The 24,623-nt window shown below is 40.6% G+C and overlaps 1 protein-coding gene across 8 annotated transcripts in view; it reads right to left on the bottom strand.

Annotated features, from left to right (window-relative positions):
- Positions 1–21,139, bottom strand: part of MARK1 (microtubule affinity regulating kinase 1) — a 142,524-nt gene extending 121,385 nt beyond the window's left edge. For all 8 annotated transcript variants that reach the window (XR_010663477.1, XR_010663476.1, XM_065938364.1 and 5 more), the window contains exon 1: positions 20,922–21,139. Coding sequence is in view for 6 of the 8 variants with exons in the window: in XM_065938364.1 (XP_065794436.1) it covers positions 20,922–20,972 (51 nt within the window). In the remaining 2 variants the exon portion in view is untranslated. The remainder of the gene's footprint in view (positions 1–20,921) is intronic.
- Positions 21,140–24,623: the final 3,484 nt, after the last annotated feature.

Here is a 24,623-nt window from a genome sequence, read left to right as displayed (position 1 = left end):
ATCTTCCACCTATAAGCGCCACACATATGTACCTTATTATTGTCAAGCAAGACAATTTCAGTATTTTCTACTGCTGTCATCACCTACCAAAAGAACTGATTCATCATGTCTCTTATCCCACTTGCTTAGTAACCAAAGATAATTTTCTTTTCACTTTAATCAAAAGATGAGACTTATTACACTGTAACCATCATCATCATCACCATCATAGCTCAATGTTTTACGAAGCCTAGGTGGTGGATATCTGTATCAGAATTACTTGGGCTCTACCCTAGAGAAACTGTGTAGGAATACAGACTGGGAGAAAGCAGGGATTGGGGAATGAGAATTTGAAATGGTCTCCCCAGCTGGTCTGAAAACTCACTATATTTGATTAAAAAATAACACTGATTTATCAAAATGCTGAGGGCCAAAAACTGTGCCAAATACTATGGTAGGTAACATACAATATACACAAATAATTTGGAAGTAATCACTGACAAAATTTTCAGTTGAGTTAGGAAGATAAAATTTATACACAGAGGAACTATAGAACAATCTTAACTTTTATGATATAGAATGGCCTTCAAAATTTAGATCAAGTGCCCAATCTTTAAAATCTTTAGGCACAGACCACTTTTAAGAATACTGACATAAATTGTATATGTATTACTTTACTCACAGATCTTGTACATAAAAAATAACATAAAACAGGTGAAAGGTTCTTGAAAATACACCAAAACTAGAGTAGAGCAAACTTTATAGTAATTAATAAACTATTACTAATACTATACAATATAAATATGCTTCCTGACTTTTAAAATTTTGATTTAACAATTGGTGATACAGAGATTGAAGGACTGATTATAAGTTAAGCATATGTCAATATTCAATTTCAACGACTATCATGGATTTTAAAAAAGTACCCCATATGAATAAAAGTAGTTCATTTCTGGTTACATTTATTTATTTATAATGTCCACATTTCAATCTATCCACCAATTATGTGAAAAATTTTTATAAAAGTAATTTAGGAGACACCTACCTGATTACAATCAGCTGTTCTTGAAAAGTAACTTAACAATTGTAACAAATGGCTTCCACAGTCTAAGATTTTTTTTTTATCTACAAGACTTATAAACAGCTTGGAAAACTGTCCACATTTTAAAGTATACAGATATGAGTATTTCAGATATGACATACAGTTTAGGGTAATAAATTATATGAGTATAAAAACTTCTGAATTCCCATTTTCAAAAAACTTATTCCAGCCTTTCTGCAGTATAGTAGGCAAGATACTGTAGTGGGTCCTCCAAGATAAAGCAAACTTTTAAAAATGCATTGTTGAGCTTGAACGGAATAAGAGAAACATCGAAGAAAAAACAAAACAAATATATAAAAAACAAACTCCAGCTAAAAGCTACCACAGAAGCCATCACTGCCCTAGGGTCAAATACTAAGCCTTGGACCCACTACAAGGAGGGAGAGCTGAACCTACAACACCCTCATTAATCGAGGATCCCTATTAGGAGACTGAAGTGTCCCAGGTCAGAAGGGGCTCCCATTAGGGGCAATGACAAACACAAACCCTCTGCAGAGGAAATCATCCTCAATTTAGTCTCCCAACTTTCACACAGATAAAAATCAGGCAAATATGAGTTCATCAGCAAAGATCAGCAAATACAGAAGAAAAAAGTCACAGTGAGTAAGTAGGCCCAAACAAGAGCACTAAATCCCCAGGGCCTTGAGACAACGGAATATCCAGCTTCAGAATGTAACTATGTATTAATGTTTAAGAAAACGTAGATTTTATCACAAAAGGAAGCAAAGATGAAAAAAATATTTAAAAAGCCAGACTGACCTAAGAGAAAACCTTAGAACTGGTAGAGATGAAAAGCTGAATTAGAAAACTAAAAATTCAACATATGGGGAAAGAGAAGAGTGGAGAATGCATCCAACACTCTGGCTTTTCAGGGAATCGCCCAAGGGACTGGTTTCCATCCAGCTCTGCTCAGGTGCTGATGGGAACTGGCATATGCTAGATGCCGAGTGGCCGCTGAGAACAAAAAGACTTGTTCAGGGTGTTGTGCTGCTTCAGGGAAACCACGCTACAGCAGACAGACACCAGAGGGAGCAAAAGATTGCAAGCTGCCACCCTTAAGGGAAAAAATCCTAAAATTTCTCTAATCAGGAGTCTACCCAGACAAGTGAAACAGACAACTACAGAAAAGATTGGAGAGCTCTGAGAATCTCCAGTTGAGTTAAACAGTGAAAATCCTTCCTTGTACCAAGGCAGTACAGAAAGACTAGGACAGGCAGCCATTTTTAAATTGTTTGGGTAACAACACAAAACTACAAGGAACATGAAAAGAAAATTAAGAAAACAAAAGACACCATGATCCAATCAAGGAAAGAAAGTAAGTTTCTGGAAATCAAGCCTAAAGAAACAGTCATATGCACTACCTGACAAAGGGTTCAAAATAACTAGCAGAAAGATGCTCAATGAGCTTATGAAAATGATGAAGAAAATAAGAATTCCAACAAAGATACAGAATCAAACAGAAGTTCTGCAGCTGAAGAATGCAACAGCTAAACTGAAAACCTCATTAAAGAGGTTCACCAATCTTTGATCAAGCAGAATAAAGAATTAGCAAACTTCAAGACAGGTTGCTTGCAGTTATCTAGTCAAAATAATTTCCCTGGTAGCTCAGTGGGAAACAATCCACCTGCAATGCAGGAGGCATGGGTTTGATCCCTGGGTCAGGAAGATTCCCTGGAGAAGGAAATGGCAACTGACTCCAGCATTCTTGCCTGGGAAATCCCACGGACAAAGGAGCCTGAAGGACAGTAGTCCATGGACTTGCAAAAGAGTTGGACATGACTTAGCAACTAAACAACAAAACAAAATAACAACAAATAATGAAAACAGAGTGAAGAAAGTCTAACATAAAAATGGAATGCCTATGGTATTTATAAGGACCAATATCTAGATTATGTGGCTTAGAGGTAAAAATTCCATCCACCAATGCAGGAGATACAGGTTTGACCCCTGAGTTGGGAAGATCCCCTGGAGGAGGAAATGGCAACCCACTCCAGTATTCTTGCCTGAAAAATCCCATGGACAGAGGAGCCTGGTGGGCTCCACGGGTCAGAAAGAGTCAGACAGGACTGAGGGACTGAGCATACACACACATTTACATTATGGGAGACCCAGAATATGAGAAAGAACAAAGTTTAATTTAAAGGAAGAAATGGCTGAAAAATCCCCAAATGTGGAGAAGGAAACAGATATCCAGATTCAAGAAACACAAGAGAATTTAAATAGCATGGACCCCAAACATGGTAAACCCACAGACGTCCATGCCAAGACACATTATAATCAAATTCTCAAAATTCACAGACAGAAGTTTTAAAGCAGCATGAAAAAAGGGACTTGCCACATACAAATGAATCCCCAAAAACCTAGCAGTAGATTTCCCAGAAGAAATCTGGCAGACTAGGGGGGAAAAAGCAGTAATACATTCAAACAGGTAAAAGAGGAAAAAGAATAACCACCGGCCAACCAAGAATGCTGTATTCAGAAGAATTGTCCTTCAAAATGAAGGAAAGAAAAAAAAAAATTTCAAAGATAAAAGCTAAGGGAGTTTATCACCACTAGACCTGTCTTACAATAAATGTTAAGGTAAATCATTCAAATTAAAGCAAAAAACCACTAAATAGTAATAGGACAAGTATTATATATAAATGCATATACATGGAATCTAGAAAAATGGTACTGATGGACCTAGTAGAGAATGTACTTGTGGACACAATGGGGAAAGGTGAAGGTGGGATGAACTGAGAAAGCAGCATTGAAAAATGCACAATCTCACGTGTAAAACAGATGGTGGAAAGTTACCATGTAACACAGGAGTCTGGCCTGCTGTTCTCTGCTGACCAGGAGGAGTGGGACTGGAGAAGGCAATGGCACCCACTCCAGTGCTCTTGCCTGGAAAATCCCATGGACGGAGGAGCCTGGTGGGCTGCAGTCCATGGGGTCGCTAAGAGTCAGACACGACTGAGTGACTTCACTTTCACTTCTCATTTTCATGCACTGAAGAAGGAAATGGCAACCCACTCCAGTGTTCTTGCCTGGAGAATCCCAGGGACGGGGAAGCCTGGTGGGCTTATGTTTATGGGGTCGCACAGAGTTGGACACGACCGAAGTGACTTAGCAACAGTAGCAGAGGAGTGGGACAAGGGGAAGGGAGGCAGTCTCAAGAAGGAGGGGATTTGCATTTCTCTGATGATGAGTGATGTTGAGCATCTTTTCATGTGTTTGTTAGCCATCTGTATGTCTTCTTTGGAGAAATGTCTGTTTAGTTCTTTGGCCCATTTTTTGATTGGGTCGTTTATTTTTCTGGAATTGAGCTTCAGGAGTTGCTTGTATATTTTTGAGATTAATCCTTTGTCTGTTTCCTCATTTGTTATTATTTTCTCCCAATCTGAGGGCTGTCTTTTCACCTTACTTATAGTTTCCTTTGTTGTGCAAAAGCTTTTAATTTTCATTAAGTCCCATTTGTTTATTTTTGCTTTTATTTCCAATATTCTGGGAGGTGGGTCATAGAAGATCTTGCTGTGATTTATGTCGGAGAGTGTTTTGCCTATGTTCTCCTCTAGGAGTTTTATAGTTTCTGGTCTTACATTTAGATCTTTAATCCATTTTGAGTTTATTTTTGTGTATGGTGTTAGGAAGTGTTCTAGTTTCATTCTTTTACAAGTGGTTAACCAGTTTTCCCAGCACCACTTGTTAAAGAGATTGTCTTTTTTCCATTGTATATCCTTGCCTCCTTTGTCAAAGATAAGCTGTCCATAGGTTCGTGGATTTATCTCTGGGCTTTCTATTCTGTTCCATTGATCTATATTTCTGTCTTTGTGCCAGTACCATACTGTCTTGATGACTGTGGCTTTGTAGTAGAGTCTGAAGTCAGGCAGGTTGATTCCTCCAGTTCCATTCTTCTTTCTCAAGAAACCACAATGAGGTACCATTACACGCCAGTCAGGATGGCTGCTATCCAAAAGTCTACAAGCAATAAATGCTGGAGAGGGTGTGGAGAAAAGGGAACCCTCTTACACTGTTGGTGGGAATGCAAACTAGTACAGCCACTATGGAAAACAGTGTGGAGATTTCTTAAAAAACTGGAAATAGAACTGCCATATGACCCAGCAATACCACTTCTGGGCATACACACTGAGGAATCCAGATCTGAAAGAGACACGTGCACCCCAATGTTCATCGCAGCACTGTTTATAATAGCCAGGACATGGAAGCAACCTAGATGCCCATCAGCAGATGAATGGATAAGGAAGCTGTGGTACATATACACCATGGAATATTACTCAGCCGTTAAAAAGAATTCATTTGAATCAGTTCTAATGAGATGGATGAAACTGGAGCCCATTATACAGAGTGAAGTAAGTCAGAAAGATAAAGAACATTACAGTATACTAACACATATATACGGAATTTAGATAGATGGTGGCGATAACCCTATATGCAAAACAGAAAAAGAGACACAGAAATACAGAACAGACTTTTGAACTCTGGGGGAGAACGTGAGGGTGGGATGTTTTGAAAGAACAGCATGTATATTATCTATGGTGAAACGGACCACCAGCCCAGGTGGGATACATGAGTCAGGTGCTCGGGCCTGGTGCACTGGGAGGACCCTGAGGAGTCGGGTGGGGAGGGAGGTGGGAGGGGGGATCGGGATGGGGAATACATGTAACTATATGGCTGATTCATGTCAATGTATGACAAAACCCACTGAAATGTTGTAAAGTGATTGGCCTCCAACTAATAAAATAATATTAAAAAAAAAAAAAAAAAAAAAAAAAGAAGGAGGGGATATGTATATATAATAAAGACAGATTCACGTTGCTCTATAGCAGAAACCAACACACTGTATTGCTATTTTCCACCAATTAAAATAAATAGTAACAGGAAAGTATATAAAAATATGTCAGTAAAGGGAAATACATAGATAAATACAAAATTCTGTAATACTGTAATGATGGTGCATAAGCCACTTTAATTCTGGTACATTAAAAAAGAAGTATGTTTAAAAACTAACTATAAATATATGTTAATGGACACACAATATAAAAAGACCTAATCTGCACAATCAATGGTATACAGTATTGAGGAGGGAGAAATAAAAGTGCAGAATTTTTGTATTAAATTGCAATTATCAATTTAAAACAGACTGCTACAACTGAAGTATTTTAAGGAAGTCCCATGATAACCACAAAGAAAATACAAAAGACACACACACACAGAGAAAAAGAAACAAATGAATAAAGCATGTCACTACAAAAAATAAATCAGAACACATATAAAGACAGCAAGAGATGCTGAGACCAAAAAAAGAAAAACAAGACAAAACACAACAAAATAGCAACAGCAAAGTCTTCCCTATCAATAACTACTTTAGATATAAATAGATTAAACTCCCTGATCAAGTCAGAGTGGCTGGAAGGATTTAAAAAAAAAAATCCCAACTAGATGCTGTCTAAAAGAGCCTCAACTTAGATTTAAGGACACACATGTGCTTAAAGTAAAAGCACAACAGAAGATATCCATGCTGGTAACTGGCAGGGGTGGCCATACTTACATCAGACAAAATAAGTCAAAAACTGTCGCAAGAGACACAGAAGGACATTACATAATGATAAAACGGTCAATTCACCAGGAAGATGTAACAATTATTTATAGATTCAAAGACCGAGCACTTAAATACAAAGCAAACACTAACAGAAATGAGGGGAGAAATACACAGCAATACAGTAACAATAGATTTTATCACCTCACTTTCAATAATGGATACAATCCCAACAGAAGACCAAGAAGGAAACAAGACTTAAACAACACTATACATTAGATGAAGCTAACCGAAATACACAGAACATTTTACTCAACAGCAGAATACACATTCTTCTCAAAAGCACATGTATGTCTCCAGGTGACAAAATGAGTCTTAACAAGCAGAAGAATATTAAAATCATACCAAATATCTTATCCAAATTGGTATAAAATTAGAAATTAATAACAGGAAGAAAAAAATGGAACACTCACATGTATCTGGAAATTAGCAGTCTTGAACAACCAATGGATCAAGAAGGAAATCGAAGAGGAAATTAGAAATATATCTTGAGACAAATGAAAATATATAAAAATGTATGGGACACAGAAACAACAGTACTAAGAGGCACACTTATAGCAAAAAATGCCTGCATTTAAATATATATGAATATAATAATCTAACTGTATTTCAAGGAACTAAAGAGAAAAAACCTAAGCCCAAAGTTAGCAGAAAGAAAGAAATTAAAACTAAAAGAATAGCAGAAATAAATGAAATAGAGAATTTAAAAAAAAATAGAAAAAGTCAACAAATGAGTTTTTTGCAAAAATCAAGCAATGACTTTTTTTTAACCTTGGCTAACTAAAAAAAAGAAGATGCAAATAAAATTAGAAATGAAAAAAGAGACCATTCGACTGATACCACAGAAATATAAAGGAATGTAAAAGACTGTTATGAACAATTACACACCGACAATAACCTAGAGGAAATGAAGAAATCCCTACAAACAATATCTACCAAGACTGAATCATAATGAAACAAAATCTAGGGATATAGGTAACTAGAAATGAGACTGAATCAGTAATCAAAAATTTGCCAACAAAGAAAAGCCTGGTACCAGATGGCTTTTCTGGTGAATTCCATAAAACATGTAAAGAACTTACACCCATTCTTCTCAAACTCTTCCAAAAATTGCAAAGAGGGAAACACCTTGTAACTCATTGTATGAGACCAGCATTACACTAACACCAAAACCAGAAAAAGACACTACAATAAAGGGAAATTAAAGGCCAAGAACCCTGATGAATATAAATACAAAAACCCTAAGCAACATACTAGCAAATCAAATTTAAAAACCTATTAAAAGATCATACACTAAGTTGGATTTATCCCCAAGATACAAAGATGAGTCAACATATGATAATCAGTATAATACACCACACAGGACAAAAGATAAAAACACATGATCATCTCTACTGATACGGAAAAGGCATTTGACAAAATTCAAAGTCCTTTCATGATAAAACTCTCAACTCTCTAGGAACAGGAAAATTACCTCAGCATTACGTGATGGCTCAGTGGTAAAGAATCCACTTGTGATGCAGGAGACATGGGGTCAATCCCTGGGTTGGGAAGATGCAATGAAGAGGATATGGCAACCCACCCCAGTTATCTTGCTCAGAAAATCCCATGGACAGAGGAGACTGGAGGGCTACCATCCACAGGGTCGCAAGAGTCAGACATGACCGACTGAACAAGAACAAATAAAAGCCACATGTGAAAAGTCCACAGTTAACATCATGTGCAGTGTAAGTCCTCTAAAATCAAGAACAAGGCAAGGATACCCACTCTTGCCTCTTATACTCAACACCGTACACTTGTATCTCAGTATGCTTAGGACACAGCTTCCGGGACCCCCCCTCTACGGCTACTTGGCTGCTCAAGTCCCTTACAGAAAAGACAGAATATTTGTATATAACCTACATACATTCTTCCATATATTTTTACCATTTCTAAATTAAGTACTGTAATAGCATGATGTAAATAAAAACTACATAAATAGCTCAATGCACAGCAAATTCAACTTTTGCTTTATGAAAATCTGTAATTTTATTTTTAAAATATTCTTAAATCTACAATTGATTAAACTCATAGATGCAGAACCTGCAGATATAGAGGGCTACTGTACTGAAAGTCCTAGTCAAAGCAATTAGGTAAGAAAAATAAATACAGATAAGTGGGACTACTAAATACAAAAATAAGTAAATGGGACTACATTAAATTAAGAAACTTCTGTACAGCAAAGGAAACAATCAACAGAGTGAAAAGGCAGCCTATAGAATGAAAGGAAATATCTGCAAACCCTATATATGTGAAAAGGGGTTAACAGCCAAAATATTTCAGAAACTGCTACAACAGCCAAAAAAAAAAAAAAAAAAGTGATTTTTTTTTTTTTTTAATTTGAGTAGCTATTTCTCCAAAGATGTATAAATAGCCAACAGGTATATAAAAAGATGCTTGACATCCCTAATCATTAGGATTAGGAAAATGCCATCAGGAAAATGCATGTCAAAACCACTGTGAAGAATCACTTCATGTGTTAGAATATGCTTATCAAAAAACAAAACCAGGACTTCCCTGGTCGTCCAATGTGAATGCCACTGTCTGCCAATGCGGGGAACACAAGTTCTATCCCTGGCCTGGGAAGATTCCACATGTCACAGGTCAGGTGAGCCCATGTGCCGTAACTACTGAAGCTCCCATACTCTAGAGCCCATGCTCTACAGGAAGAGAAGCCACCACAACCAGAAGCCTGTGCACTGCAACTAGTGAGAAGCCCCCGCTACACACAGCTACAGAGAGCCGGCACACAGCAACAAAGACTCAGAGCGGCAAAAAAATAAATAAGAAGTAAATAATGTTTTAAAGTTTATTATTAAAAAAAAGAAAATAACAAGTAAGGACAAGGATGTGAAGAAACTGGAACCCTTGTGCACTGTTAGAGGGACTGTAAAATGGTGCAGAAAACAGTGTAGACATGCCTCAAAAAGTTAAAAATAGAACTACCACATGACCCAGCAGTCCCACTTTAAGGTATTTATTCAAAAGAATTGGAATTAGTATCTGAAAGAAATATTTGCAGCATTACTCACAATAACCAAGATATGAAAACAATCCAAACGTCCATCAGTATCTAAGTGTATAAAGAAAATGTGCGATACACATTCAGTGGAGTGTTTTTGACCATAAAAAGGAAGGGAATTCTCTTATATGCTACAACATGGATGCACTTGGAGGACACTATTCTAAATTAGTCACAGAATGAATAATACTTTATGAGTTCAGTTGGGCCAAGATGGCAGAGCAGAAAGACCCTAAGCTCTACTCGTCTTAAGAACACACCAAGATCACAATGAACTGCACAACCACCAGAAGTGAGAAAGATCAGAAACCCACCAGGACACCTACAACTGAAGGCATGAAGGAGGAAACGCAACAAGACAGGCAGGGTCTGTGGACGCGAAACCTAGTTAAGTTAAACCTAGTTAAGTCCCATACTCCCAGATGGGTGACCCACAAACGAGAATCACCGCAGAAGTTCTCCCACAGGAGTTAGAGGCCTGTGTCACATACCATGCTCCCCAGCCCCAGGTCTCATACCAAGACAAGCCCCCGGAGAATTTGGCTTTGAAGGCCAGCAGGGCAGAATTTCGGGAGCCCCACAGGACTGGGGGAAGTGGAGAATTCACCATTAAACGGCACAGACAAAAGCTCACACGCTTCAGGACCCAGGACAAAAGCAGTTATTTGACAGAAGCCTGGGCTAGACCTACTTGCTGACCTAGGAGTCTCCCAGAGAGGCAGGGGGTAGCTGCAGCTCACACGAGCGATGGTTTTCACCTCATGAATGCTTGTGTTGGCAGGTGCCATTCTAAGATCCTCCCTCTAACTCATTAGTACCAAGGCTTGCCCCCACTCCCAACAGCCTGTAGGCACCAGTGCCAGAAGGCCTCTAAGTAACTAACTGGCGAGGAACACAGCCCCACCCGAGAGCAGACAGACTACTAAAGAGACCTCCTGAGCCCACAACAGCTATAAGCACACCTCAAGACATGGCCCTGTCCACCCGAGGACCCAGGACCCAGATCTACCCACCAGCTCCAGAATCTCACATCCTAACTCCCCTGACTTCCAGGAAGCCTGCTTTAGCCTCTGGAGCAGCCTCACCAACCAGGAGGCAGACACTAGATGTAAGAAAACCATAATCCAATAGCCTATAGGTCCAGCCTGCCCACAGCAATCCAGACCCTGACCAGTTGGACCACTGCCCTGCCCACTAATTGGCCAAGTTCAGGACATCCCAACCTCATATCCAACTCAGTCAGGAATCAGACCCTCAACCAGACACCACCTCTGGGATCCCCAGGCCACTGCAACCAGACTCCAGGGTCCAATTCTGTCTGCCAGCAGTCCAGCATCAGTCCCAGGACCTGGCTTCACCCACCAGTGGGCAAGCAATAGCCCCAGAATCTTCTGGATTATGACTCTGTCCAGCAATGAGCCAGTAAAAGCTCTGGGGAACCTAGGGATTCCACAAACAGCCACTTCACGACAGTGCCACTAACCTGCAGCCAGCAGCCTTTCTACAAGGCAGGGCCTAGCAAACTACTGGGCTGGGAGCCAACCAACCCTATGAGACTGCCCACACAGCCCAAAACAACAGAAGATCCATGCAGCCCTCAGAGGAGGAACTCCTAGAGCACACAGCTTAGGTGATGAGGACTTCATTCCTGGGACACACAGGATGTCTTCAACAAAAGGCCACTTCTCCAAGACTGAAAAATGTAGCCAACCTACTAGATACAAAAAATATAAAACATAACTTAGGCAAAATGTGGTGACAGAGGAATGAGATAAAACTCTTAACAAAAGAACAAGACAAAACCAGAAGAACTACTAAGTGAATTAGAGGTAAGTAATCTACCCAAGAAGGTGTTCAGGATAGTGATCATAAAAATGATCAGAGAACTCAGGAAAGAATGGATGCACAGAGAGAAGTTAGAAGTTTTTAACAAAGAGTTAGAAAGAACAACCAAACAGCAATGAAAAACACAATAACAGAAATGAAAAATACAGTAAACAGAATCAACAGTAAACTAAATGATACAGAGGAGCAGATTAGCGAGCTATAAGACAAAGTAGGAAAAATCACTGATGCTGAAGAGAAAAAAAGTAAAAAGAATGAAAAGAAATGAGGATAGTTCAAGGGACTTCTGGGACAACATCAAGCACACTAATATTCACATTATAGGGGTCCCAGAAGAGAAGAGAGAAAGGAGCAGAGAATTTATCTGAAAACAGCATAGCTGAAAACTTTGCTAATCTTGGAAAAGAAACATATACCCAAATCCACAAAGCACAGAGTTTCACAGGGGATTAACCCAAAGAAGAACACACAAAGAAGCACAGTAGTTAAAATGACAAAAATTAAAGAAAAAAAGTATTAAAGCAACAAGGGAAAAGCAGCAAACAATATACAAGGGAACTCCCATAAAGCTATCAGCTGACTTCTCAGCAGAAACCCTGCAGCCAGAAGGGAGTGACACAATATATTTAAAGTAATGAAAAGGAAAAGCCCACAACCAAAAATACTCTACCCAACAAGGCTCTTGTTCAGATTTGATGGCAAGATTAAAAGCTTTACAGATAAGCAAAAGCTAAGAGTTTAGCATGACCAAACCACCTTTACAACAAATGTTAAAGGAATTTCTCCAGGCAAGAAAAGGCCACAACTAGAAACATGAAAATCACAAAAATGAAAAAGCTCATCAGTAGAGGCAAATAGAAAGGTCGAAAATCATCCACACACAAAGCTAGTAGGAAGTTTAAAGTACAAAAGCAGTAAAACCATCTATATCCACAATAAGAAGTTAAGGGATACAGAAGATAACTAGATATACATTATGATATCAAAAACAGTAACTTTGAAGGAAGGAGTACAAAGACAGAGTTTTAAAACTGCATTTACAATTAAGAGACAAGCAAATGAAAACAATCGTGTGTGTGTGTGTGTGTGTGTATTTTCATCTTAGACACATGAAAACCTCATGGTAACCACAAACCAAAAATTTTTAATAGATATACACACAAAAAAGAAAAAAGATACTAAACATAACACTAAAGATAGTCATCAAATCACAAAAAGAACAGAAAGTGGGGGAAAGAGCTATAAGAACAACCCAAAACAAGTTACAAAATGGCAGTAAAAACATACACATCAATAACTGTCTTAAATTTAAATGGACTAAATGTTCCAATCAAAACAGAATAGCTAAATGGAAACCAAAACAAGACCTGTTTATATGCTGTCTGTAAGAGACTCACTTCAGATATAAAGACACTCACAGAATGAAAATGAAAGGATGAAAAAAGGTATTCCATGTAAATGGAAATTTAAAGAAAGCTAGGGTAGCAATGCTTACATCAGACGAACTAGACTTTAAAATAGAGACTATTATAAGAGACAAAGGACACTACATAATGATCAGGGGTCAATCCAATATGAAGATATAGTCATTGTAAATATACATGCACTCAACATAGGAGAACCTAAATATTTTGAGCAAATATTAAATGACACAAAGGGAGAAATCAACTGTAACATAATAAAAGTAGGGGACTTTAAAACTCCACTGACATTAATGGATAGATCATGTAGATAGAAAATCAATAAGGAAACATTGGCCTTAAATGACACAACAGACCAGATGTACTTACTTGGTATAGAGAGAGCATTCCATCCAAAAGCAGATCACATGTTAGGCTACAAAACAAGCCTTGGTAAATTTAAGAAAACTGAAATTCTATCACACATCTTTTCCAACCACATTATGAGACCAGAAATCAACTATGGGGGAAAAAAATTGCAAAAAAACACAAACATGTGGAGGCTAACAATATGCTACTAAACAACCAACAGATCACTGAAGAAATCAAAAGGAAATAAAGCATCTCAGAAAACAATAAAAATCTCAAATAAGCAACCTAACCTTACACCCAAAGCAACTAGAGAAAGAACAAAGCCCAGAGTTAGTAGAAAGAAAGAAATCATAAAGAAAAGAGTAGAAATAAATGAGACACGAAGGAAATAAGAGAAAAGATCCATGACACTAAAATCTGGTTCTTTGAGAAGATAAAAAAGTTGATAAACCTTTAGCTAGACTCATCGAGAAAAAAAGGGAGAGGACACAAATCCATCAAATTAGAAGTGAAAATGGAAACATTACATCTGACACCGCAGAAATACAAAGGAACGTGAGAGACTACTAAAGGCAACTACACGCCCACAAAACGGAGGACCTAGGAGAAATGAACACACTTTTAGGAAGGTACAGCTTCCCAAGATGGAACCAGGAAGATACAGAAACATGAACAAATCAATCACAAGCAATGAAACTGAAACTGTGATTTAAAAGGAATATAAATGGGTACAACCAGTATGGAGAACAGTATGAAGATTCTTAAAAAAAAAAACTAAAAAGAATATCATATGCTCCAAATCACTGCAGAAGGTGACTGTAGCCACGAAATTAAAAGACGCTTACTCCTTGGAAGGAAGGTTATGACCAAACCTAGACAGTATATTAAAAAGCAGAGACATCACTTTGTCAACAAAGGTCCGTCTAGTCAAGGCTATGGTTTTTCCAGTGGTCATGTATGGATGTGAGAGTTGGATTATAAAGAAAGCGGGGCGCCGAAGAATTGATACTTCTGAACTGTGGTGTTGGAGAAGACTCTTGAGAGTCCCTTGGACTGCAAGGAGGTCCAACCAGTCCATTCTGAGGGAAATCAGTCCTGAGTGTTCACTGGAAGGGCTGATGTGAAGTTGAAACTTCAATACTTTGGCCACCTGATGCGAAGGGCTGACTCATTTGAAAAGACCCAGATGCTGGCAAAGATTGAGGGTGGGAGAAGAAGGGGATGACAAAAGATGAAATGGTTGGATGGCATCACCAACTCAATGGACATGAGTTTGGGTGAACTCCAGGAGTTGGTGATGGACAGGGAAGCCTAGCGTGCTGCGGTCCATGGGGTCGCAGAGTCAGACATGACTGAGCGACTGAACTGACTGACTGATGATCCAGCAATCCCACTCCTGGGCACATATCCACAGGAAACCATAATCTAAAAAGATACATGCACCTCACTTTTCACTGCAGCACTATTTACAACAGCTAGGATATGGAAGCAACCTAAATATCCATCAATACAGAAATGGATAAAGAAGATGTGGTACATGTATACAATGAAATATTACTCAGTCATAAAATGGAATGAAATTGTGCCATTTGCAGAGACATGGATGGACGTAGAGACTATGATACAGAATGAAGTCAGAAAAACAAAACCATATACTATCATTTGCATATATATGGAATCTAGAAAAATGATACAGAGGAACTTATTTGCAAAGCAGAAATAGAGACACTGATGTAAAGAACAAACATATGGCTACCAAGGCAGGGATGGGAAGTGGTATGAACTTCTAGGTTGGGTTTGACATGTATATATGTGTATATGTATGTGTGTGTATATATATACACACACATTATGTATAAAACTGATAACTAGTGAGAATCTACTCTACAGTTCAGGGAACTCTACTCAGTGCTCTGTGATGACCTAAATGGGAATGAAATCCAAAAAAGAGGGGATATATTCGTATAGCTGATTTACCTAGCTGTATAGCAAAAACTATTAATAACACAACATTGTAAAGTAATTATACTTCAATAAAGATTAATTATAGGAAAAAAACTAAAACTAGAGTTACCACATGATCCAGCAATCCCACTCTTGGGCATACATCCAAAGAAGATGCAAACTTTAATTTGAAAAGATACATGCAGCCCAGTTTTCACAGCAGCACTGTTTACAACAGCCAAGATATGGAAGAAAACCTAAACAGCAATCAACAAATGAATGGCTAGAGAAGATGGAGTATATATGCACAATGCAACATTACTCAGGCATGAAAGAAGAATAAAATAATGCCATTTGCAGCAGCAACATGGATGAACCTAGAGATTATCACACCAAGTGAAGAAGTCAGAGAAAGACAAGTATCATACGGTATCATTTATATGTGGAATCTAAAAAAATGATATAAGCAAACTTATTACAAAACAAAAATAGACTCACAGACACAGAAAACAAACTTATAGTCACCAAAGGAGAAAGTGGGGAAGGGAGAGATAAATTAGGAGTCTGGGACTAACAGATACATACTGCTATATACAAAACAGACAAACAAGGACTTACTGTATAGCACAGGAAACTGTATTCAATATCTTGTAGTAACCTATCATGTAAAAGAATCTGGAAAATATACATGTGTATGTGTCATATATGCACATACATATATAACTGAACCACTTTGGTATACAACTGAATCTAACACAATATTATAAATCAACTGTATTTCAATTTAAAAAATAAAAAGAAGTTAAGACATGGAAGAGTTAAGGTCCAACATAATCTAATCAGAGTACCAAAACAAAATTCTAAAGAGACCAGAAGCAAGGCCATGTTCAAAAAAATAATAGTTGATAAGTATCCTAGCTTTTAATTTAAAAAAATAAGAATTCAAAGACAGGAGATGCAAACAGGAAGAAAATAAATCTATACTTAAATACACTGCAGTGAAAGTATGACACTTAAGAAAAAGAGAGAATCTTAAAAAAAGAGGGAGAGAGAAAAGACACCAACATACTGGCAGATGACTTCTGAACAGAAGCAATGGTAATAAGAAGACAATGGAAAAGCAACTCAGAATTGGAGACTGGGCAAGGCTACCTTTCAAGAAACGGGCAAAATATATTTTTATATTAAAAAAAAGTTCATGACAATTATCACCAAAAGATATTCATAAACAAAAGGGAAAATGACCTCCAAACGAAAGCCTGAGATGGAAAAGAAGTGGCAAAAGAATAGTAATTTTAAAATATGTGGCTGATTCTAAACCACCTAAGATTGAGAGGAGGAGGGGAGGGAGAGGAGGAGGAGAGTTAATAATAGCATTGAGATCAGAAGGAAGATGATAGAAGGCAAAGCCATTTTTTTTCTCACAACGGATGGTCCTGCATACCCACTCTGGAAACCAATGGTATGGACTATACATACACAGATGTTCAGTAACAGCAGACAGCAACGTTGGCTACAATCGTTTCAAAAGTCTTCTTAAAGAAACTTTAAGAAGGGACAAGGGGAAAACAACAAAGGTTTCTTTGAGCAAAGGTTCAGGAATCAGATGAGCATGGCAGACCCTGTTCTTCCTCTAATTATCTCATATCATCATGAATGTTCTTTTAAAATCTCTGAGACAGAAACAAAACAAAAACCTGAAGAAGCAATAACATGAGCGCAGCAATGGTAGAAGACATCAGAAACTGGTCATGACCTTGGGCAGGTCACTTCACTCTCTGAGGGCTTTGTAATATGTTCCCTTCCCAGTGTTACTAATATATTTTGATGACAAAGGAAAAAATTCAAACGGGGAATATTATACGATGGCTCTCTTATATATTACTGCCAGTCACTGTGCTGGCACTGGCGGTACAGAACAAAGGAGACAAAGTAAATTAGCACTTAGAAGGCAATATGATAGGTCCCGTGACACGTGATGTACGCACATGGTACTGATAAAACCCAACAGTAGTGGCAAAAGCATACTTTTCTCCTGCCTTTTCACATAATTAACAATTGGTCCCGTGAGGCAAATTATTGACGTCCACCTTAGTAGTACCATTACAGTCACCATAGTGAATTTCGGATTTTTGAAAAGAATCATCATCAAGAGTTTTGTTATTAAAAGTTTCAAAACAAATTTATCCAAAGTCCATACAAGATCCCAAGAAGGGAATCAAGTCAATTTCCTTTGTACTGATCAAAATTTCACCACGGAAAGCTAGCTGGGATACTTTGGATCCATAGTAATTAGCAAAATTAGTTTTCCTAAAACATGAGAAAAAATTGTTTCCTAAAACATATTTCAGGAAAATTGTTTAGAAAATTTGTGTAGAAAAATTATTTCCTAAAACATGAAAAAAAAAAACCTGTTTTATTTACAAGCACAAAAGGGTAATGGCAATATATTCTCTATATCCATGCTGGAATTATCCAAGTATAATCTAACAGAGGTAAAATAAGGAAATATCCATTCAAATACCCATTCTCTTTCTGGACTTATTTACAACCTAAAATCAAACACATTTTGCATAAATTAATTCTACGATACTCAACATATGTTTTCTAACTCACTAGGAAGTATTCACTGCCTTTAAAGTTAATCATCGGTTGTTCTATTGTATTTAGCCATTTGAGGCCTATTAACAATGCACACACAAACCCTTCATCTAAGAAAATACTTCTGAAAAAACACACAGAATGTCCTCAAAGAAAAGCAATTCTTTCTCATTCTACTATACACTACTAGTAAAGAGGAGAATATTTACTACTAATGTTACAGTGCTGTAACATCAGTCTTCTGAATTGTTTTATATATAATATTAATGTTTACTTATATACCCTCAATATATATTAATGAAGGGTAGATACTACATATTCCCAAAGATACCCAATCCATTCATGTATCACTAAAATGTTTATAACAAGGGCAAATGACAGTAAAATTCAAAGGTTCTTTAATTATTTTGTTTAAATCATTTTTAGCAATCATAAAAGGTGTTTAGTTATATCCTTAATATTCCAAAAGGCTTACCAGCATTTGATAGTCACGCGAATGTAAATTTTTCACAATCATTTTTTTTTTAAAACGTCAATTTCACTGAAAACAGCTACAAACAAATGTTCATTTTGATTACCATACTGGTCTTTGTAATATTAGCTAACAAGTAGATTTGCTGCTTTATCTCACCGATGAGAAGTAAGCAAGAATGAGTAATGACATTTACTACCAACCAGAGAATAGAGACACGAATGGTGATTCAATAGCCATCACTGGTGATCCCTCTGATTAAAAACCTATAGCACCTATAAAACAATTCGGCCATATTTATACATAGCTTTCTACCGTACACTATTTCTTTGAGACTCTATTTACCTTCCTTCTTAAGTTCCTTGAGGGGAGAGGCCTTGTCTTAAATGTTAATACTACCTCGGTATCCCTTGTAGCTCAAAAACAGAACTGAGTGCATACTTGCTGATAAATTAACAGCTATAGTACAACAGATAACTTTTCATGGCAATCAGGAGAGTATCAGGATGTGGCTAAAGACAGCCTAAGAGAGTATAGTTATGCACGACAGAACCAACAACAAGGGACAAGATCATAAAAGCAACTTAGAAAAACCATGTCCAGAAACAGAGCAGGTGAGTTTACATAGCATATTCATTTCCAGAAGCAAAATGTAGTACACTGCTATTGCTTAACTGAACTCCCCCCTTCTTCCTGGTTTACATGTGATGCTGCATTTTGTACTATTCCCTGATAGATATTTGTATAATGCTATCTCATGTCTGTAGAAAGCAGACATCAGACTGTGGAAAAAGCTGCACTACTCACAATCCAAAAGAAAATAAGAACAATGTATTTTTCCACCTTTCTTAGGTTAAAAACACAGTGTTTTGCTCATAAAAGCAAAGGTCATCATTTGCCTACTTTTCACTCATACTGAATGACACCGTTTTTTGAAGATTTTTTATTAGGAAAATCCTGTACCACCTTGGCTTTAAAATCAGCTTTAACCCAATTTTGCGTCTTTTCCCGTCATCATCTTCAATCTCTCAACCAAAATTATGTATCAATTATATTTTTAAAAACAGGCTTTTAAAAAACAGTTATGTTGTAAACTAAGTTATAATTTATGGTGTCAGCAGCCTTGCACTGTATCTTTACCATGTGAAATGCAGTCAACTAAACAGCACATAAGCATACTCTGAAATTTCTTGGACCTTCGACAGTCTCTTACCAGAATTTCATCTCCCTTCTATCAAGTTTCTATATGTTCCTCTATGTCCAAGATTAAATAAACTGTTTATATACCTCCCTCCAACACTTTGGCGGTGAGTTTCTATCTCTTCTTTCTTGTATCTTTTGTCTAAGAATGCCAAAGCCCTTCATTATTTTATTTTACCAACCCTAGGAAGACTCTCCAAGCAAGAGCTGGAGAGTCTAGGAGCTGACCTGACAGAGATTGGACAGCAGACCAAAACTCAGTACCCCTCTAAGGGGTACTCAAAACCGGTCAGAAAAATCAGCCAAGGCCCTCTTTACAGGTCCGGAGGACTTAAAAAAAAAAAAAAAAAATTTTTTTTTTTTTAAAACTCTTTGCCACAAAGGAACTCATGCATTCACACACAATTGTACTTTTCAGAACATGGAAATAACAACTGATTTGGCTCTTTCGGTTTTCAGAAGTTTAAACACCGGGGACACCGGCAGCGAGATGAAAACTCCTGAGGGCAATTTGATCAAAGGCACAGAAAATCCTTCCTTCAAAGAAATGCACCTTGTGACACTCCGAGGAGGAGGAGAGGTATTTAAAGTAAAACCTGCCCTGAATTATTACCACTGACTTGAGGAAGAGAAGCAAAAGCCGCTGGCTTCACTGGGCTTTTAAACATTTTGCTGTCACCCTGGAACCACAGAAGCGGGTGATGAAATTCTTCCACTCATTTCTATGGAAGAGTATCACACAGCAGTATCAACTCACACCCCAACACACACACATACACACACACACCCGTCTCTACTCCTCTTCTCGTCCCTTCCATTCCCGACCGTCCCCCTTTGGTGCCCAAGACCCAACTGTGGACCTAATGTGATAAAAAGCAAAGTCATGGGGCAATGCAGGGGGGTGGGGTGCAAAGGACCGAAAGAGCCAGAAAAGCAAGGGGAAGAAGAGGCAGTCGGCCGGCTCGTCTGGGATCATAGAGCAAACATTCGGGTGGGGAATACGGAATGCCAAGTGGAAATAAAAACCTCCGGGATGCCCACTCTGCCATCTCCTTGTGCCTCTCTGCCCTCCATCACCCCCATCCTTCTCCCGGAGGACACCTCCGCGGGGAGGGCGCCACCGACGGCGCCCCCCAACCCTCACCCTTCAGAGGAAAGCAGCGAAATGGGGCTGGAAAGGAGGACAGGGGCTGAGCCGGGGGGGCGAGGATCACGCCGGGCTCCGGGTGGAGACCCTGCGGCGGGGGGTCGCCCTGGGGACCCCGGGAGGCCCACGCGGAAGGTGAAGCGGCGGTCGGGGGGCAGCGTCCGGCCCCACCGCTGCCGGGGAGGCTCCGGCTACTCACGTTCTCCGTGTCCCGCTCGTTCACCGTCGGCAATGGCGTCCGGGCCGACATTTTGTGCGGGCGGCGGGGTCGGGCCGGGGTCTCGCGGGCCCGGCAGGGCCCGGGCTTGCTGCGGGCCCCGGAGGCGAGAGGCAGGGGTTGCGGCCGCTTCGCGCGAAGCCGGGGCCGGGTCGCGGAGAGCGGCTCCCGCAGGCCGCGGGCGGTGCAACAAGCGGCCGCGGCGGGGGAACGGGGGGGACAGAGGACGCGGAGGAAGAGGAGGGGGAGCCGCTTCCCGCGGCGGCGCCGCCGGGGGGACGCGGGCCGGGCCGAGGGAGGGCTCCGGGCGAGGGCGGTTGCCCGGCGCGGGCCGGGCGGCGAGGCCGGCGGGACGCGACGCCGAGGCTGGGAGGCGGGGCGGGAGCCGGAGAGGGGCGGTGTGGGGGGCGGTGTCCGGGCCCCGCTAGGCTCTCCGGGCCATGGCCGAAGGCGAAGCGGCGCCGCAAATCACTGCCTGGCTCGTCCCGCCGAGCGCAGCCGGGAGCCGGGAGCCGCGGCCCTGACAGCACCGCCCGCGCCGCGCCCCCACGCCCCGCCTCAGGTGAGCGGCGCCGCCCGGCCGAGCCGCAGCCACGCGCCCGGGGCCCAGCGCGGCGGCGCCCCCGCGCCCCCGGCGCGCCAGCCCAGACTCAGAGTCCCGCGCGGTCTCCCCTGCCGCCGCCGCCGCCGCCGCGCCTGAACCGGGAGGAGCGGCCCAAGCCGGCTGCGCGAGGAGCGGCGGGCGCGGCACGCTGCGCCCAGAGGCACTTGGCGGCCGCCGCCGGGTGGGCGGGCGCCAGCCGAGGGGGGCCTCTCCATTCATTCCCTCATTAGGGATGCGGGGCCGCCTCCTCCTCCTCCTTCCGCGCTCCATCGCCCGTCTGTCCCCGTGTTTATTTTTGTTTCTCGCCCCCACCCGCGGAGTACGGTAGTCTCTCAGAGCTTCTGGTGGATTTAATTTTTGATTAGTGTTTGGGTTTTGCCGGGGCGGGGAGGCGGTGGGGAGGTGAGAGGGCGCTGATGCAATTGAGTGGTCCTTTTTTGTCCGTTTCATGGGGATGGGGGGGAAGAATCAGTACGATCCTACGCTGGGTCCTATCTGCTGTCTCGGGACTTTTCCTGTTCTTAAATTCATCGCCTCCTTCGCAGCTTTCTCAGTTTCTGTCCTCCCCCGAGCTCTCTCGGTCCCCCTCTCACGGGAAGCCGTTGGGTTCAGGGTCACCCTCATAGTTGGGGAGAGGGCATAAAAGCCCCCCTAAAAGCGCCAGCAGCCTCGGAGGCGGTGCTCCGGGAAGCTGTGCGATGGGCTCCGGCCAGACGGCTCGCCGATGTGCCGGGACAGGATGGCCTCGCAGGGAGCCCGGCCGGCGGAAGAGGTCGCCAGGCGCCCACCGCGGCACCCCCGGAGTGGCTGAGACCCGGGAGTGAGGACGTCTAACTCTGGCTGATCGTCACTTCCTGGGACGCAAGGAAGTGTCACTTAGGCGAGCTTGTTTAGGGAGGGCGGAGAGCTGGCTCTGATTTGTCCTGTCCTACCTCCTCCAGGTGGTTTTATCACCCGGCCACCCACCTGCCACTTCTTACATCCTGCAGACCCACCTCTGTAATGCGTTACCCAGGGCCCGTTAGCCCCCTAAAAAGCAAGGCTGCTTCTTTTATCTAATTTGAAAGCTTACATTTTGCACAGTCAGCCTCTAGGACAAAAACCATACCATTTCCCTATTCCTCGTCTTTCCAGTATGTCTTTTTCACATTCTTTCATGACTGGAAGATAAAAGGAGCAGTAGGTAGAAGGGGATAAATCCCATTTTTGAGCTACTTTCTCAAACCCATTGGGAACCTTAAGATGATGGGAAATTCCTCCTTTCTCCTGAAGTTCATCCATTTGCACCAGATGGCTTTTACCCTGACTCATTAAAGGTTGTTTCTGAAAACGTAACACTTGACCCTTAAAACATGGTACAAAAAACTTAAAAATAGCAGACATGGGGGAGGGAAAAAATCTCACCCAGCATATAAATTGACTTCTAGACCATCATCTATGTATTTATTTCTTTAACATTTTGTTTGTAGACACATCTCAATTTCACAAAGCCAGTAAAAAAAGTCACAAGATCCGTTAGGCGTTCATCACCATTCCACAAACAGAATACAGGCTTCAGAACTGCAAGGCTGCATGCTAAAAAATGGTGTGCAATTGAGAATGCCAAGCTTTCTCAGTCCTTCTGCAGAGGTCCTGAATCATCAAGATGTACTGAAGTTGCCAAGGTAGAAGCTTGTACTTTTCTGATCAACTACAGCTGCTGCTACAATCCAGGGTGCAGCCACTCAAGAGTACCTTATGTGGCAATAGTACCCTGTTAACATGAGCGGAAACAAGCGTCTGTGAGAGGGTGTTCAACCCCATTGGAATATGAATCAGTCTTTGAACTGGTAGCTTGGATGTTGTTTTTTCTGTGTCCACTCACATGTTATCTATCCGTATGGTGACCCAGACAGGCATATTTCTTCCCATTTTACAAAATTCCACTCAACTGGCTTATTCAAAATCATGGATGCACCAGGTTAATGGTGTAAAGAAAAGAAAATAACTGGAATATATGGTACAGTTCAATCTTGCAGTGGTCAAAAGATCAACAGTCCTCCCCTGACCCTGTAAGGTCATTTTACCTCTGAGATACGATGGCTAATTAGAGACAGAGCTCAAAGGAGAGCCCAGGATTCTGGCATAATAGCTTCTAAAATGTTGACGTACACATTCAAAGTCTTGGGTAATATTCCATTGTATGTATATGCTACATCTTCCTTCCAATGGGCTGTTACTCAGCCATAAAAAGGAGTGAGATTGAGTCATTCATAGAGACCTGGATGGACCTAGAGTCTGTCATACAGAGTGAAGTAAGTCAGAAGGAGAAAAACAAATATCGTATATTAATGCATGCATGTGGAATCTGGGAAAATGGTACAGATGAACCTGGGTCAGGAATGGAGACACAGATGTGGAGGGTGGATGTGTGAATATGAGTGGGGCGGGGGTGAACTGGGAGATTGGGATGGACACATTCCCATGTGTCCTACTTAGTGGGAACGTCCTGCATAGTGCAGGGAACTCAGCTTGGTGCTCTGTAATGACCGAGGTGGGTGGGATGGAGAGGGGAGGGAGGGTCAACAGGAAAGGGATATATGTATACATATGACTGATTCACTTCATTGTACAGCAGAAATTAACACAACAGTGTAAATCAACTGTACTTCAATAAAAATTTTTTTAATTAAAAACTGTTTTAAAAGTCTTCAGTAAATCCTTTAGCTATATTTGCTACACTGTGCTTACATGTTGAAACTTACTGAATATTCCATACTAACAATGAGGGATACTTATTTTTAAAATCAACCCATAAAGATGGCTTTATAGCAATGGAACTATATTCAAAGACAATTGTTACTAGATGGATAACTCAAATCTGTAATTATGGTTAACAAAATAGACTAGAAACAACTCTGTCCAAAAATGGCGTTAAAACAATCCTATTCATACCCACAATTTTAGGCTTGGTACATAAATTTCACTTTACTTGAGTTAGAAAAAAGTCATTTTGTCTTTTAAAAGACATCACTTTCCTGACAAAAGTCTGTATAGTCAAAGTTATGGTTTTTCCAGTAGTCATGTACAGATGTGAGAGT

This window comes from Muntiacus reevesi, chromosome 5 (assembly GCF_963930625.1).
Source record: "Muntiacus reevesi chromosome 5, mMunRee1.1, whole genome shotgun sequence".
Lineage (NCBI taxonomy): Eukaryota > Metazoa > Chordata > Mammalia > Artiodactyla > Cervidae > Muntiacus > Muntiacus reevesi.
This window is presented reverse-complemented; position numbering and strand designations above follow the sequence as displayed.